We start from the raw sequence: 16,028 nt of genomic DNA on the forward strand, positions 1-16,028 counted from the left end.
AAACTGGCAACTGATAACACATCCACATCATTCCCATGGCACTGAGTCAGTTGGCGGCATCTAAACTTCAGCCCCATGGGTCTGGAACTAGATTTTCAGTGTTTGTATTACCTATTCAAACTGCTGTCTGAATGAAGCTGCTAAAGCAGCTAAACAGGATGATTGCTGTCTGACACATGGGTGGCTTGATCAGTCTGTGAAAAGTGTCGCATTTGAGATGGTTTCATGATTTCTGTGATTTTTGCAGACTAGCCATCTGAAGTGTGACTCAGTGGTTGGCCTTGTCTAACAACAGGCTCTGCTTGCAGATCTTCATTACAGTGAGTGGTCTTGCAAGGACTTAATCTAGCTGCGTAATTCAAAGAAAAAGAGCCACATCATGGGTGAAGTAATGTAGAGATCAACCACTGCTAACCCTTTCTTGAGGTGAGCCATTTAATTTTCTCTTCCAGCAAATATTACGTCATGCCCGTGGAAATGCCACAAAGGTGATATTTCTCATTACTGATGGATATTCCAATGGGGGAGACCCGCGGCCCATTGCAGCATCTTTGCGTGAATTTGGAGTGGAGATCTTCACCTTTGGGATATGGCAGGGGAATATCCGAGAACTGAATGATATGGCATCCCATCCAAAAGAAGATCACTGTTACCTTCTTCACAGTTTTACTGAGTTTGAAGCTCTGGCACGCAGGGCTCTTCATGAAGGTATTAACCTACTAACCTCAGAAGTCTACAGAGAGAAGAGAGGTCTGAATAGAAGGACCTTCAGTACTGTCTTGTAATTACATTTCATGTATTGTTGATTTATTTCTTTTGTTTGGGATTTTTTTTTCCTTTTACTTTCTATCAGAGGTGTTCATTCCTCAGGTAAAAGGATAAACAGTTTGTTTGACTAACTCTTCATCAACAAAATGTGAGCCAAATTCTCCTTGGTATATATGTACTTGCCTCCATTCTGCTCTTCATTTTGTCCACAAAGAGCAGACTGTGGTCTTAGGCCCATGTAATTTATGCTGTAGGTGAACCTGCTAGTCAGATACATGGTTGCCCGAGATCATCTAGTACACACCTTAGGACTGTAAGCAAAAACATAGCCTTATTACCTGTTGGTGTTTTAAACAGCATCAAAAGCTAGCCTTTTCAGGACTGATTTAGATCTCTGCATATAAGGGTAAATATGATTTACATTTATGACCTTATGCATTCAGTAAAATTGGAAAGAGCAAGGGGTGGAAAGAGAGTTGGGACTGTGTTTTTATCCTTTTTTAATCTACTGTATTCTAAAAAAAATTCTTCGTGAAACTAGAATGTTTAGACTAGCAAATGGAAACATATGACTAGACCTTTGCTTGTAAGCCAGTGTTCCTTGATTGAGGCTTAAAGCATGCATCAGACTAGCCATTAGCACTTATTTGCTACATTTGATTTGTAAAAGCATGCTGCTTTTACATAAGTAGTGTGTTTTACTGCCATTCTGTTTGTTCCAGGTAAGGTTTAATTGGTCTCTGTGAATGTGCCAAAGGAAAGATTTTATTTTTTTTAATATGACCAAGTGATTATACATGCCATGACCAAGCGCTCTCCTGATGCTAAAGATGGCATCGACCAAAGCCAGGAAAAGCCGTTTCAGCAGCTTCTGTTGGGAGTGAGACTGTATTCTGGCAGTCATATGTTCAAAAGAAGTCAAGTGAGAAAATTTGAGGATCTACGCTGTAGATTTCAGTGAGCCTTTTTCCAGAATAAGAACACCAGTTGGTTTTTTTTTTTTACATTTTAAGTGTAGCAAGGATCTGGTGTCATTTTGTGGTTTCATGGTGCCATTGTTACTGCTTAGAACTGGAACCTAGGGTTTTTAAGAAACATTTCACTAGTGACATAATGTGAGGCTGTGGGGGAATTTTTGTTTGGATTTTTTGTTAATAAATTGATACCATTTCAGACCTGCCCTCTGGCAGCTATATCCAAGAAGATATATCACATTGTTCGTATCTCTGTGAGGCAAATGAAAACTGCTGCGACATCATGGCAAGCTGTAAATGTGGCACTCACACTGGCCAGTTCGAGTGCATCTGTGAAAAAGGATACTACGGGAAAGGACTACAACATGAATGCACAGGTGAGTCTCATGTCTTGGTGCTTAGGTTTCTCTGTATGCCCTGAATACATGGCTAATATAATTGAGAGCAAAAAGCTCTGTTCGGGATTGTGTCTGTGAACTTGGATGAGAATGTATTTGAGGCTGATGGAAAACTCTCTCTGGCTGCAGACATGGAATAGCTCTAGCAGTCAAACTCACCTCATGCCTTGTCTCCAGCTATAGCCTGAAGAGATGCACAGGAAAGAGATAAGAGTAGGGCAATGTCCTGACACTTTACTGTGGCAGTTTTACTACTTCCCTAAAATGCAGGTCACCAGCAATTTCTGACTACAGTTTACCTGTTCTGAGGAAATGTCTTTTGCACTCAAGTGCTCTTAGAAAATTTTTCTTTCAGGAATTTTGCTGATCACTCTTTGAACTTTCATAAACTTTCCTGTTTGGAGAGGGGCTGTTTATGTGAATCTTTGCAGGATAAATCCTTGGCAAAACTTACAGCCATTTAAATGTTCTTTAATTCTCTTGTGTTGACTTTCAGTTACTAAAGAGGAAGAAGGCATTTTGGTCACTAAACAGAAACTTGTCATCACATTTTGCTAAGATTATTATTGTTGTTACTGCTTTATGGACAAGTCCTTTTACCAGTATGCATTCGGAGTCTGCAGTTGAAATAGCAATTTACAGTGCTTTATTGTCAGAGAACGTATGCTGTTTTTATCCAACGCCATTGATTTTTCTAGGACAAAAGGTTCAAAATTGACAGAGCTTATCTGAATTATGTTATATTTGTTTTGTGAGCTGGACAAAAGGAGTAGTTATAATAAAATATTTCTCTACAGTATTTATATTGATCTTGTTTCTATTCTCTTATTCTCACACTCTGTATATTATAGTTCTCATGAGTTGTTTCCTCATGAGATGTGAAGTAAGTGCAGTGGATATATGGATCATGGTTGTATAGCTGTTTATGAGGGCCATGCTGCTTTTTAAAATGTGATATTACTTACATGTAGAGTCTCTTGGTGTAACTTGTTAGAGTTGGTACTTCTGTTCAGAGAAGAGACACAGGCAGGTTTGTGACTAGAAGCTAAAGGATTCCCTCAGGGGAAGGTTTAAAGAAGACTGTGATGGCTGTATGCCTGCATGAGGAAGATACACTGAGGAATCCAGACTATACATAAACATATGATGGGGGAAAGGTATTGTCTGTCACCAGTGCAAGAAAGAACTGAAATACTCCAGTGTTTGTGTTGGAAAGTTGATCAGTTGTATTACACTCCCTGCCAGTTACCATCTTGTAATTCACCTTGTGCATCTGGAGCATCTTTCCTTTGTTCTGTGTTAGGAGAAATAGGTCAGCAGGAATTCCCAATGGGTTTTGAGTGCAACATGAATAGAGGTATCTAGAGTTCATGTCAGCACTGGCGTATTGGATCAGAATCCTATTTTATGTAAGTGGGTCCAGCTTCCTTGTGTGCTCAGTTAACTCTAAACAAAGTTGCACTATTCCATTTTGCTTATTTTCAGTTGTAATTCTAGCTTACTTAAGACAAAATTAAATTTTCCTCTTAATTTTTGCTTTTGTAATTCAAGTCAATCTCCTCCACCTCAAGTGCCCTACTAACCTATTGAACAAAATAAATGCAGCATTTCTGCCTCTGTCAATAGCTTGTATCATTAAATATTGTTTTAACCTATTCTTAAAGATAGTGGGTCTATCATATTAGAGTTACCCTTTCTACATGAAAGGACCTTTTGATGGGGTGAGCATACTTTTTGAGTGTCACCAAAAATTACAAAATAGGTACTTTGCAGATGCAGAGAAGTTTAATTTTGACATCATTAGCAGGTGCTTCAAAAGTAGGTTTTTTAAAAAGCGGTTAGTATTAGATACACTGCAGATAAACTGATGATTGCAGCCATCAGCTGTATATGTGAAGATAATTGAAGATGCATACATTAGGGAGAATTTGACCTCAGTAACTCAAAGTTGTTTTTTAAAATATGTCTGCTCTGCTCAACTACTGTATTCTTCTTTTAGACAGACAGAAACAAATTGAAACATATTCTTTAAAGGAAAAACAGCATATTTTGAAATCTTTTATTCTGAAAAGTATTCCAGCCTTTTTTTTTTTTTTTTTAACGTTTCCCAGCTGAGCATAGCTGTGGATTTGTAAAGCATAAGGAATCTTAAGAATGCATCGTAACTTTTCTTCACTGTATAATGTGCAGGAGGACTTTTGGCAAGTTTACAGTGACAGGACTTAAATTTTAATTAGACTACTTTTACGTTTTGATTGGTTAAACTTGCAGATACTTCACTAGCCTATGTTTACTTAATACAGTACAGCTTTTTTTAAGGAGTTTTCATTAAGATGGGACATTGTTCTTCTGTGACTTATATGTTCTTTTTGCAATTTTATTTATTTTCTGTGGTTATTTTCTGTATGCTCTCGAGTTTATGCATTGTATGGCCTTACTATTGTTTAGGGTTTTAAATGTGAGGCATCAGAATAACTATGTAAAAATCCTAACAGTTCTTTGCTTTCCTAATTACCTGAAAACACTTGCTAGAAAGCTTCCATAAAATAAATTAGGAGCCACATGCTTTGTGCCGAAAAGCAGAAATTGGCTTCAATGTCCCCCTCCTGTTCTTTGTAATATTGTTGATGATGTGCCACAGAAAGAAGAACAGACTCACTGTTCTCTACTTTAAAAAGCTAACCAAACAAAAGCTTCTTGGCCCACACTAGGAGCCTCATGCAGCCAGTGACATCTGTGACAATTGTGACAAAGAAAGGGAGAAGGAGGAAGAACAGAGGCAGTATCATAACCAGTCCCAAGTTTTGTAGACTATTTAAGCCCATCCTCTTCAATAATGCTTCACTTTTTTTTCTCATTCCTTTCCTTGATTACAAATGTTGAGTTTCAAATTAGAGACAAACAAACAAAAATACAGAGATCAGAAAAAAAAAAAAAACCAACAACCCTGTGTTTTCTAGTATCTAAGACTTCTAAGACTGTCTTCCCTTCCACCAATAAAAAGATGGGCTGTTCATGTCACAGAATCACAGAATCATGTAGGTTGGGAAAGACCTTGGAAGATCATCTAGTCCAACCATCAACCTGACAGTTCCCAACTACACCAGATCCCTCAGCGTTATGTCATCCCAACTCTTAAACACCTCCAGGGATGGGGACTCCACCACTGCCCTGGGCAGCCCATTCCAATGCCTAACAACCCCTTCTGGAAAGAAATGCTTCCTAATACCAGTCTAAAATTCAACTGCTTGTTCCATGGAAAATCCATTTGTATCTTCTTCTCTGTCTTAGGAAGTTAGGGAGTCTTTAACACAAACTTTTTACACATTTTTTTCAGCAAGACTCTCCAGAGAAAGTTCTTTTTTAACTGGACTCTTGGGTTGAATGACCTTTTAGGTTCATTGATGATGCAACAAAAGAATGATACCTATCATGTTCATCTCACCAGTTACCTCCTAAGCAGAACAGCAGTTACTGGGGAAGTCAGGAAACTGTTGTCTTACAACCAGGATCTTCTTTTATATAACATGTGACCCCATTTTTTTCAGCACAAGGTATTAATGAAGATGATGTCCAGTTGGCCTGGCAGAACTAGTAAATGAAATACTTGTAATCTATGCTAGTTATTCCTTCTTTTGTTTATTTTTGATCCACTACTTGAGTATAATTATTGAAATGTAGAATTTCACCATACGTATGAGTATTCAGTGGGTTGCCTAGGCTTTGATTTAGGAGTATGCAGCATATAATTTATCATCTGCACAGCCACTAGGGCAACAGATTTGCCTACAAAACAGCACATGGATTAGATCTGTAAAGAGCCTTTCCAATGAAACCTGAAATCCTGGAAACTTTGAATTTTATTTACAAATTTTAATTCAGAACACATTCACTGAAAAGACCTTAAACTTTGATGAAATGGAGGTCCAGCAAGGCGGGAGAGATGTGCATCTTGTGGTTTCTTGGATTTTGGACCCAATTTTCAGATGAGCGTTTTCTTCCACTAGATTTTCGGGATTCTTCCTATTGAGAATGTAAAACAAAACCTGATGTTCATGGGTTGGATAGCTTTATAGTTGGGGAAAAAAAAATGTGGTTAGTATATTACTAGAAGTTCTTTTTTTAGTCAGACAGGAAGAACTTTTCATTCCAGTGGTGATTCCAATGGCACAGTCAAAGAAAGCTAAACATTTCTTCTGCCATGCTGTGTCCTTCCTCCCTTCCTTTTGATAGGAGCTTCTGCCCCCTGGAAGCTGGGTCACCCTTTCTCAATATTCCATTTTGGAAGGTGTTTCTTTAGTTACCCTGTAGGAGTTACTGCCTTAATGAAGTTTTACCAGCCATCTTGAACTTGTCATACTGTATGTGGAAATTTTCACTAAGTTTACAAGATCCTTCCAAGCCCCAAGGCATCCAGTTAACAACACATATCATAGCATGGACTACACTCTTCAGTGAGTGCCTCTCATGAATCTGGAGGAGAACCACCAGCAGCACTCTGAGATTCTACTGGTAATTGACAGGGAGGGAAAACAGAAAAGGAAAGGGAGTGTGAAAAAGAGAGTGTACAAAATGTCTCCAGCCACAATAAGACCTCAGGCTAAATGTGCCTGTTGAATCTGAAGGTTTGAATTAGTTCACAGACCTGCAGATTTTCAGTCTCTTAGGATTTAGTTTCTTGCTCTCTCGCAAGGCAGTGCCATTTCATGCTTTCATCTATTGAATCTGCATCTTAAAACTGGACAAGAGTTTGTTTTGGTTCTTCTTTTCCCCTTGGTTTTTGATTTCTAAATAAGAAAAATATTCTTCAGTTCTAGCTTAGCTCTCACTAAAAGAAGGCTTCTCCTGAGACCTGCTACCATTGAAAAATGGCAAATTGAAAAAGAAACATCTCCTTGAGGAAAATGTCAGATGGCTCCTAGTGTGTTACCTTGTGCCACATAAACCTGCAGATCTTGATAACCAAAAAGAATGCAGATCAAAATTTTAAACAAGATGAGTTGGAAAACCTTGGATTACAGCTGGGCAAGGAAGTTGGAATGTACATGCTTAATTTAGCATTAACTAGTGCTTACAAAAACTGAGCAGTTTGGAGAGACTTGGAGACTCATCTACTGTACAGACAGAAAAGGCTTGACTGGAGAGTCTTTGTGTACAGCACCTGTCAAGTGCTTAACAGCTCTCTATAATCATGAACGCCTTTTGTGGGATGAGATACTTTTGTATGCTTTACTCTTTTAATTTATTTATTTTTAAGAATGTTTCTTCCACGTGGAGCTGCCTTCTGTTATTGCCTCTTTGTCTCTGATAATATGCAGAGGTTCTGTTGTGAATATACTCTGGTAAAATGACTGGTTGTCATGTAAGGAGAAAACAAGAAAGCATGGATCTAAACCAAGAGGAAGGATGCAAAATACCAATGACTAAGCAACAGTGAATTGATGCCTCATTAATACTGGCAAAAACATTTATCGCTGTCATTCTGTGTATTTTTTCTTTTTCTTACAAGACTTGTTTAACTCATTATGGGCAACAGTTTGAGCATAACATTCTAATGGTTACATACAGAAGACATGCAAATGAGTGTTCTTCTAGTGAGGGTATCATAACATCATGATGGGTAAGTATAGAAGAAATGAGGGTACTGGAAGACAAGAGGGTGAGGAAGGTGGGTATAGCAAGCAAGTGCTATAGACAAGGCTGTGGAACTTTGGTAGGTTGATCACCTTGAAAAAAGTCTTTTTAAGACAATGCAAAACCATAATTATTGTTTGCATAAAGACTGAAGAAAATGGCTTTTAACAGATATTTGGTGTGGAAAATAAATACATCTGGAAGCAAGCAGGCATCCTTTCTCAGATTTTTTTACATTGAAATCTGTCTTCTCAAAAATTTGTCCCCTGAAGCCCAGTATTTCCTGCTTTGCTTTGGGAAGTTCAGGTGGAGATTCTCCTGCATGTTGCTATAGGAAGCAAAACAAAGGCTGAGTAAAAAAAAAAAGGATTTGGATGCTACAAGAATTTTTAAAACAGAGCACACAATAGAGATAAATTCCTTTGGTAATTTAGAAGTGTAATGTCAGTAAATTCTTCATGTCAGGAGGGGTTTTTTTTGGTAGGAATGACTGACAGAGATTAATGGTAGCTTGCATGATACTGAAGTGGTTTTGCTTGCATTTTAAGTGGCTTCAGGCACTAAAGTAGCTTATTTCCAATCTGTAACCTGCTTTATGAAGATGGTGCATCTGGCAGCGGAAGCTTCTTTTGCTGAGTTTACTTCTTGAAGCTTTATGAGCTTGTACCCACAGAGTGATACCAAAAAGGTTCCTAAGGCACAGCGTGTATGAAGCGATAACCGGTATTGTCAGTTACTGAAGTGTTTCTTATGGTAATGTAAAACCTTTGCTCATGTGAAGCCTTTGAAGGGAAACAGTAGCAAAACAATTTATTTTTTTAAAGTACACATTTCATAAATATAAGTAGGAAAAAAAATTGATGAGGTTGGGGTTTTCTTCCTTCTGGGATGGAAGTATTCATAACTGAGATGAGGCAGATCATGCAGACTTGCTTGAAGGTTTTCCTTTGGTATGGTGGAAGATTGTTGTTTTGTTGAATATGATGTGAACTTCGTAATTTCCAAAGTAGAATTTTGATCCAGATCTAGTCCATCCAAAAAACTATTTTAAAAAATCTAGAGTCAGTGAGCTTTCCACACCGTCATAGAAGTGTAGAAGTTTTAACATCTAACCAATGGCTTTGCTTGCAAAATGGTAAAAAAAAGAGAAAGGATCTTTTCTTGGTCAGTTTGATACAGGTTTTTCACCTCAACAAATGATGTGTGCAGCTGGTGTGTTTTAACCGTATCCATAGTTTTGATAAGCCTGTTGAAGTGAGTAAGAGTATTTCTGCTAGTGTTAATGAGTTTTGGATAAAGTCCTTGCAACTGAGTGACTCATTTTTCTCTCCAGGCCCTATGTATCAGCTTATATACATCCTCGTTGGAAAAGTAAAAGTTCTAAGTAACATGATACTTATATGAATCATGATGTTTCATTGGCTCAGAATTTTTCTAACTCTGCACCATGTAGCGTGTTTCCTGTGCATTTAAAACTGAACTGTAGAGGAGAAAGAAAATCCTAAAACTAATGACAAAGCACCAGTAGAAGAGTTTTCTGTGTATACCAGTATCATTTCTGAGGAGATTTTAAAAAAATGAAGTTGTCAGATGAAGGTGAAATCCAGATTCAATTTTGATGTGTGTAGACCAGAAAGGCAGAGGTGTAATTTTACGTCTCTATACAGTATTGAAAAACATCTCATCCTTTCCAACTAGATGTCATCTGAGGCTTTAGAAAATAAGTTTCTGTGCCAAAACAGACTCTTTTGTGTTAAGTACAGAGCTATTTCTGAAATAAATTTGATGGAAAGTTGGAAAGTGATGCACAAGTTACCCTTTATTCCTTATCTTGGAAGTGACTTTTTCTGATCACCTCAGAATGTCATGAAAATAAAGCCTCTGGCCAAAGTTCATATGAACAATTAGAGGAGAAAAATCAACCATCTGGGGGGCTCGAGAGAAGCAGAAACCATGGTCTGAATAGAAGTAGACATGTCTTAGAAATAGTATCCAGCTTCCTGTCCCTATCAGACTTAGCTCTCCCTGGAGTGCCCAAGCAGTCCTTTGGCCACAATATAACCATTGCACATGGCCGTCACAATGAAGAAGGCTCCACATGTAAATACAGCACCAGCTAGGTTTAGCCTTTAGTTGAACGATTGTAAAAACCTTTACTGTTAAGACTTTGCCTTGAGTCTTGAGACAGGATAAAAAGCAGGCTTGTTTACCTCTGTTGAGATTTGACATGGCTTGAAAACATCCTTTTCCAGCTGTGCAATCCCATTTGAAGTGGGAGTTCACAGACTTTGTGCTGAACATGTCTCCCTTAACTGCCTGAAACATTCATCAGCCATTTGTCACAGATTTTTAAACTTTATTTTTTCATACCCTTTAAGCATGGGCCTTTGATAAGCTTTTTACTGGTCTTGGAAATTTGAGAATCGTTTTCAGGATTGGGAGTTGCATCATACCAGGCACTTACTGGAATAATTGTTTGTCCTTTGAATCCCTTAATGAAAAGGGTTTTTTCTGCAACATTCTTCGGTTACCCTATGGATTACCTGGTATCATCTTGCCTTCACTACCTTTTCAGAGACACATAGCCAGGATTTTTTCATCAATACACATGCAAACATATTCTTTCTGAACTTGTGCCAGTCTCACAAATTAAAAGCAGACATCTTAGCATTCTGTGAACCTTTAGGTAGTTTTTGTCTCAGAGAAGAAAAAATTAAAAATCTTGAAAGAGTGCATCAGGCATAAAATAAGATTGCAGTATACAGCAAAGAGCATTAATTACTGAAGTTAGGAGAGAGGTTAAGAGACTTAGAGCTTGTTTGAATCAACTATTTTGTCCCTAGTGGCTCTCTAAGGCTTCAGAGTATCACCTTCAATACTTCAGTCATTCCCAGGGTGTAATTTGTGCCACAGTTAACTTGTAAGGTTTAGCTTTAGTCCCTGTGCCTGTGAAGTTGTGAGTAGGTATCAGGATTTCCTAGCATCATTAAGTTGTTCCCAGAGTCTTGTCAAAGATTCATTTAACCAGACTGGAGCATAGTGCTCCTAATGTGACAAAATCAGGCAGTTACTGTGTGTCTGCGTTTGGAGTTTGATGGATAGTACATGGTGTGTTTGTCCTTGGTCAAAAAAATTTGGCAGAATCAGTTTCCAGTTGAAACAGAGTGTAGGAATATTTTATTTTTAAATCTTTGTCCTGATTTATGCTGTGATACTCACTCTACCCAGGCCAGTGAACGTTGCAGTGTGTTCTCTGTAAGAATGAGTACTATTCCTTTCAACACATTAAACAAAATTGTCTACTTCTCTTCCAATATGAAGCAAGTATTTTATGTAAAATGCAGTTTGCATCATTCTGCAAGTGTTGAGAGATGGTCATCTGTTAATTGCCCTGGTTTGCTGAGAGGGAGAAGAAAATGTAGAAGCAAAGGTGCACAAAGCTCATCAGGTTATAACTCACAGCTAAACAAGTAATTTGTTTCTAGATTTTGGTCTAAACAGTCTTTCAAGGGATATTTACCTAAAAGGTAATACAGATGTTCTTTCCACTACCTTCTGTGCATTTGTCTACCACCATCATAAGAGAGGAGAGATAATAGGGAGAAGGGGTGAGGTGGCTTTTCTGTTGCCTCTCCTGTTCAGTCCTGTCCAGCTGACTTCTCTGTGGAAAATCATCTGGCAGGTTCATCAGATCATTTCACAATCACTCCCAGGGAAGAAGCGCTCTCTCTCTGTGTCCTTTGCAGCTATGTTCCTGGCTTCTTCTTGCTGTTTCATCAGCCACAGGGGTCCAGAGGTACTTCAGACTCTGGTACAACTCCAGCAAAGGCAGTGGGCAGCAAGAAGAGTATGCTGGAGAAAACAGCATGATAAAAAGGGGGCAAAAGCCCACTTGGAGCAGAATTAGGGCAAACAGGTTGCAAACATTTTATGATAAGCTTAGGCTATCTGCCAGGTACTCAACAGCCAGAATGGATGGCAGCAGTTTGGTCTGCTGTCTTGAAAGCAGCCTTGTTTTCTTCTGTCACTCTTAAAACCTACTGCAGATGGCCCAACCTTCTCACCCAGAAACAATGCTGACTGCATGGTGAAGCGTGACCGTCTCCCTTGAGAATGAGAAATCAGCAACATAGATCAGTTTCATCAAACAGGAAATTGGTTTCTCCTGTTTTTGTTGGGTGTTTTGATGAAAACAGAAATCAGGACTCTGCACAGAAATGGGAACCTCTTCAGCTGAAACCCTAGGGTTTAATTTGTTACCATGCAAAACAAAGCCAGACCAGCAACTCTCACTTCCAATGCAGATGTTTCAGTAGGGCTGACATCTGAAGGTAGTTTGAGGAGTTGAATTTTTTCTCTCTAGTCTGAAATTTATTAAATATGAAGTGTTTTCCTCTACAAGAATGAGAAGAATGAATGGACCTTGGGGGTAGTGGGGAGGGGTGGCACTTTGGAAAGATTGATTTTACAGAAGTGTGTACAACATAATCATACAGTCTGTGGTCATGTCATTTAGTTAAGAGTTTGGACCTACCAGGTTTGAAACAAAACCCAGTACAATTTAGCATTAAGTTGCAGTTTTTCATTAGTGTAAAGCATAGAGAAATGGCAAAATCTCCATCTGTCTAGGTGTGTGCAACTGCACTGATTTTACGCAGAGCTGCACCACATTGGTAACAACTTAAGATCTGGCTCCTTCTTCTGGCCGTGAGGCAGATCTACCGGGTTTTTTGTTTGGTTTTTTTTTTCCTGTGTGAGCAAAAGAAACATTCTGAGGATAGCTAAAAAAATAAGAGGATTTTTGGCCCAAAAAGTTCGAAGAAAGGGTGTTCCCTTGTAAATGCCATAGTAAATACCCAGGCAAAGTTTCCATCTCCTTGTGGGGTGTAGTTTGTTCCTCAGACAAGAATGCCAGAAGATAAAGTACAAGAACTTTTCTACGTTGTGTGTGCTAGTGCTGCATGGTTTTGGGTTTTTTTTTCCTTGATTATTGCTATTAATTACAGCCTGTTTGTTAGTTAGGGCTGTGCAGAATAGTCCAGAGTAGAACGACATTCCTATTACTATCGTCAGACTTCCCTTCAGCTCCAGTTTTTATGGTTTTATGAGAGAAAAGTGCTTGCTACATTCTAACTGTGTTCCCCTAGGAAAACTTACCTGGAAGTACACATAGGTGGTATTAAACACTGTTTAGAGATAGAGACAGAAAACATCAGTGTTCTAGTGGAACACAGAAGCTCCTACATAAACATGGGCTGGGAATACTCTCACATTAATTTAAAGGCATATATTTATATTCTGAGTTTAATGTCTGTGTAAAAACACCGGAGGAAAATGTTGGCCTGTTACTGTGTTTTCTTTTCCTGTCCCTCATTTCATGCGTCACCCATCTTCTGCCCTCAGAGCATCCCATGAAGCCTACATAGGCCTGGGATTGGCAGTCTGTTAAAGCCTGCTGCAGTAGCTTTGGCATCATAGGAGACAAGCCCAGTGCGTCTTACAGCAGCAACAGAGTGTGTGCTCACTCTGGGGAGAGTCGAGGCCAGTCGAGGCCTTTAAATGCAGCAGCTAACTAGTTTGAATCTTCTGCATCTTTTATACCCCTGTGGCTCAGAGGTACAATAGGTCTCAAGACAGAGGATATGGAAGAAGGGTTTGCCTGCAGGAATATGAAGTGCTGCAACAATTACTCTTACAAGTAACTCTGTTCATGGGACTAAGTTTTTCTCAGTACAAGGAGGAGAGTGAAAGGCTTATTCTGAGTCTTGGTGTCAACACGGAATGCAAGGAATGCTTGCCAAACCTCATGGTTATACACCAGAAGAGCTGCGTGTAGTTAAGATGGTGTTTCTTTTGGACTTCCATTATTATCCATCTCACAGAAGCATTAGTTTGTATACCAGAATTTTGCTCATTTTTATTTCTGAATGGAAATCCAAAATGCAATGCCTTACAAAATACAAACCATATTTAAAATATGACACTTCTGTGAGGACCCATATTGTTCCTGATTGGCCAAAAACATTCCACAAAACTGACCCAATGGCACTGTAGGGGTGGTGGCATCATTAGGTTATGGCACAGGAGTACACAAAGACAAGGACAGTTAGTCTTCATTAGTGACTTGATTTCAGCAATGGAAGTCGCCAAGCTGTATTCACATATGGCTTTTTCAGTTGGACCATTATCCCACCTTGTGCCCACAGTCCAAACCCCTGAGAACAGAAATAACATGTTCACAAAAAACTGGACTAAGAACAGGCTCAGACATTGAAGCACCTTCTGCCAGTATCTCTTTAATGTAACAGTAGCAGAGGGTTACCTTAATTCCTACCTTTTCCACTACTTGGCAGTGATACTTCTTCAGTACTCATCTGTGATAATGGCTCTCCTAGCCTAGGTGCCAGAGGAGTTTGGCCTACAAGGAATACTAAGCTACTAATACTCTGTCCCTAAGAGTGCAGTTTGCATGGCCTTCAGTTCCAGTTGAGAAATCAAGTTTCATGCTCTGTCAGCCTCCAGGATTCTGCTATCTTCACTCTCTTAGTAGCTCTTCACCATCATCAACAGTTCTTTAGCAGCTGCCTGGGCATTTCCACTATGTCACAGACAAGAAAGCAGCTTGCACCCATGAGAACATGTGGGAAGACTCTTACTCCCTTCCTGTTCCCCCAGCTCTTTTTAGCTACCTATCATTCAAGATACAGGTGATGTGTTACAGCTGTTACCTGTCTGGTTTTTTGCCTCAAGGCTGAAGCACAGACAAGTATTAAAGGTAACAAGTTCAAGGTATGTTAATGTGCTGCTTCACAAAGTTGTCTGTAATGTCTTAAATTTCACTCCTGGTGATGTTAGAAGTTGATTTGTTCTCACTACTTCTAAAGTCATTTTGGGGAGGCCTCCTACGTTGAAATAGAAGGTGCAGTGCCTCATACATTCCTATGTCAGGAAGATAGTTTATCATTTGTTGCTTGCATCCCTCACTGGTTTTCAGTCTGCAAAAGTGCCACAAATTAGCCAAGAACTTGGCTCCAACTCAGGAAAAACTTGGATATTTTTAGAGAGCATTAATTATCTTGTGAACCTAACTAATTGGAATCAAATGCTATTTAGGAATAGGTTTTTTTAACTAAAAATCAATGGTTTAATAATCATAAGTCTTAGGTCCATTAAGCAGTGATTTAATCATTACTGCTGCTTACCTTTTTTTTTTTTTTTTCCTTCAGGTTGCATTTAAGTATGTTCTCTCTTTTTTATTCTCCATTTCTGCAGGTGTAGATGGCCTTCTTTATGGCAAAAGAGCTCAGAAAAATGGCATGCATTTAGAGAAGGTAGGACAAGAAATGTGGCAGACCTTTTTCCTCCCAAAACATGCAAAGGATCTCACTGCCCTTTAGAAAGAGGACAAGTGATTCTGCTTCTTCAAAGTAAAAATAATACCCTTGAAGCTGAGAGTAAGATGGCAAAATGGGTTACAGAGCACTGTTTCCCTTTGACGTACAGGGAGGCTGAGCACCTGACAGTTTTTGAAAGAATCTCACTCCGTTCTTTTCCTGCTTCCTGTCTGGCAGGGCAGCAGGCTATTTCATTCCAGTTTAAACAACTGCACTTCAGTAAAGCCTTTGGATGTTTGCTACTTCAGCACATGTTTGGTCAATACTGATAGCAAGAAGGAGCCTTCCAAACATGTGACTCCATAGCTAGGGATTCCTGCTTTATGGGAGAACTCCCACATTGCAGAAGGTTAGCTCTTTGCGGAGTGACTAAGGGATGGAAACCAGATTAATGCTCTCTGGTGGGGGATGCAAAGGGGTTGTGCAGAAATGTTTTAGTGGAGGTTCTTCAGAGTAGGAAGCCTTGTTAGACTGAGGACTAAGGCTGTGTATTTGGTGGTGGTACTGCAACATAATCTTTTTCATCTTTAAGCTTTTTTACCATAGCTTTTGTGGTAGTAAAGTTCATGCTGGCAGGCATGGGACTTTGTACTTAAAGATTCCTTCAGTTCAAATCTGAGGTGACCCTCTTGCTTGCAGCTGACATTGCTTTAGCAAGAGTCAGATCCATCCTTAAGGACTTCCTTTATGTCTTGCAAAGAAATGAGAGGGTAGAAGGACATGGGAAAACGGGGGAAATTAAGTGAGAGATAGTCACTTCTCCAAATGTTTCTTGAGCAAGCAGCAGTTGAGAGTGAGCATAGTGATCTAGTTGTTCTCTCAGTGCTCTTGCTTTCCATAAATGAGACTATTTTGATCTA

The 16,028-nt window shown here is 39.1% G+C and overlaps 1 protein-coding gene across 1 annotated transcript in view; it reads left to right on the forward strand.

The window, feature by feature from the left end:
* Nucleotides 1-457: 457 nt before the first annotated feature.
* SVEP1 (sushi, von Willebrand factor type A, EGF and pentraxin domain containing 1) overlaps nt 458-16,028 on the forward strand; it is a 108,601-nt gene continuing 93,030 nt past the window's right edge. Inside the window, exons 1-2 of the mRNA XM_026866617.1 lie at nt 458-708; nt 1,943-2,119. Of these exons, the coding sequence (XP_026722418.1) occupies nt 621-708; nt 1,943-2,119 (265 nt within the window). The 5' untranslated portion in view covers nt 458-620. The remainder of the gene's footprint in view (nt 709-1,942; nt 2,120-16,028) is intronic.

The sequence above is a fragment of the Athene cunicularia genome (genome assembly GCF_003259725.1).
Source record: "Athene cunicularia isolate RWA chromosome Z unlocalized genomic scaffold, athCun1 chrZ_part3, whole genome shotgun sequence".
In the NCBI taxonomy this organism is placed as follows: domain Eukaryota; kingdom Metazoa; phylum Chordata; class Aves; order Strigiformes; family Strigidae; genus Athene; species Athene cunicularia.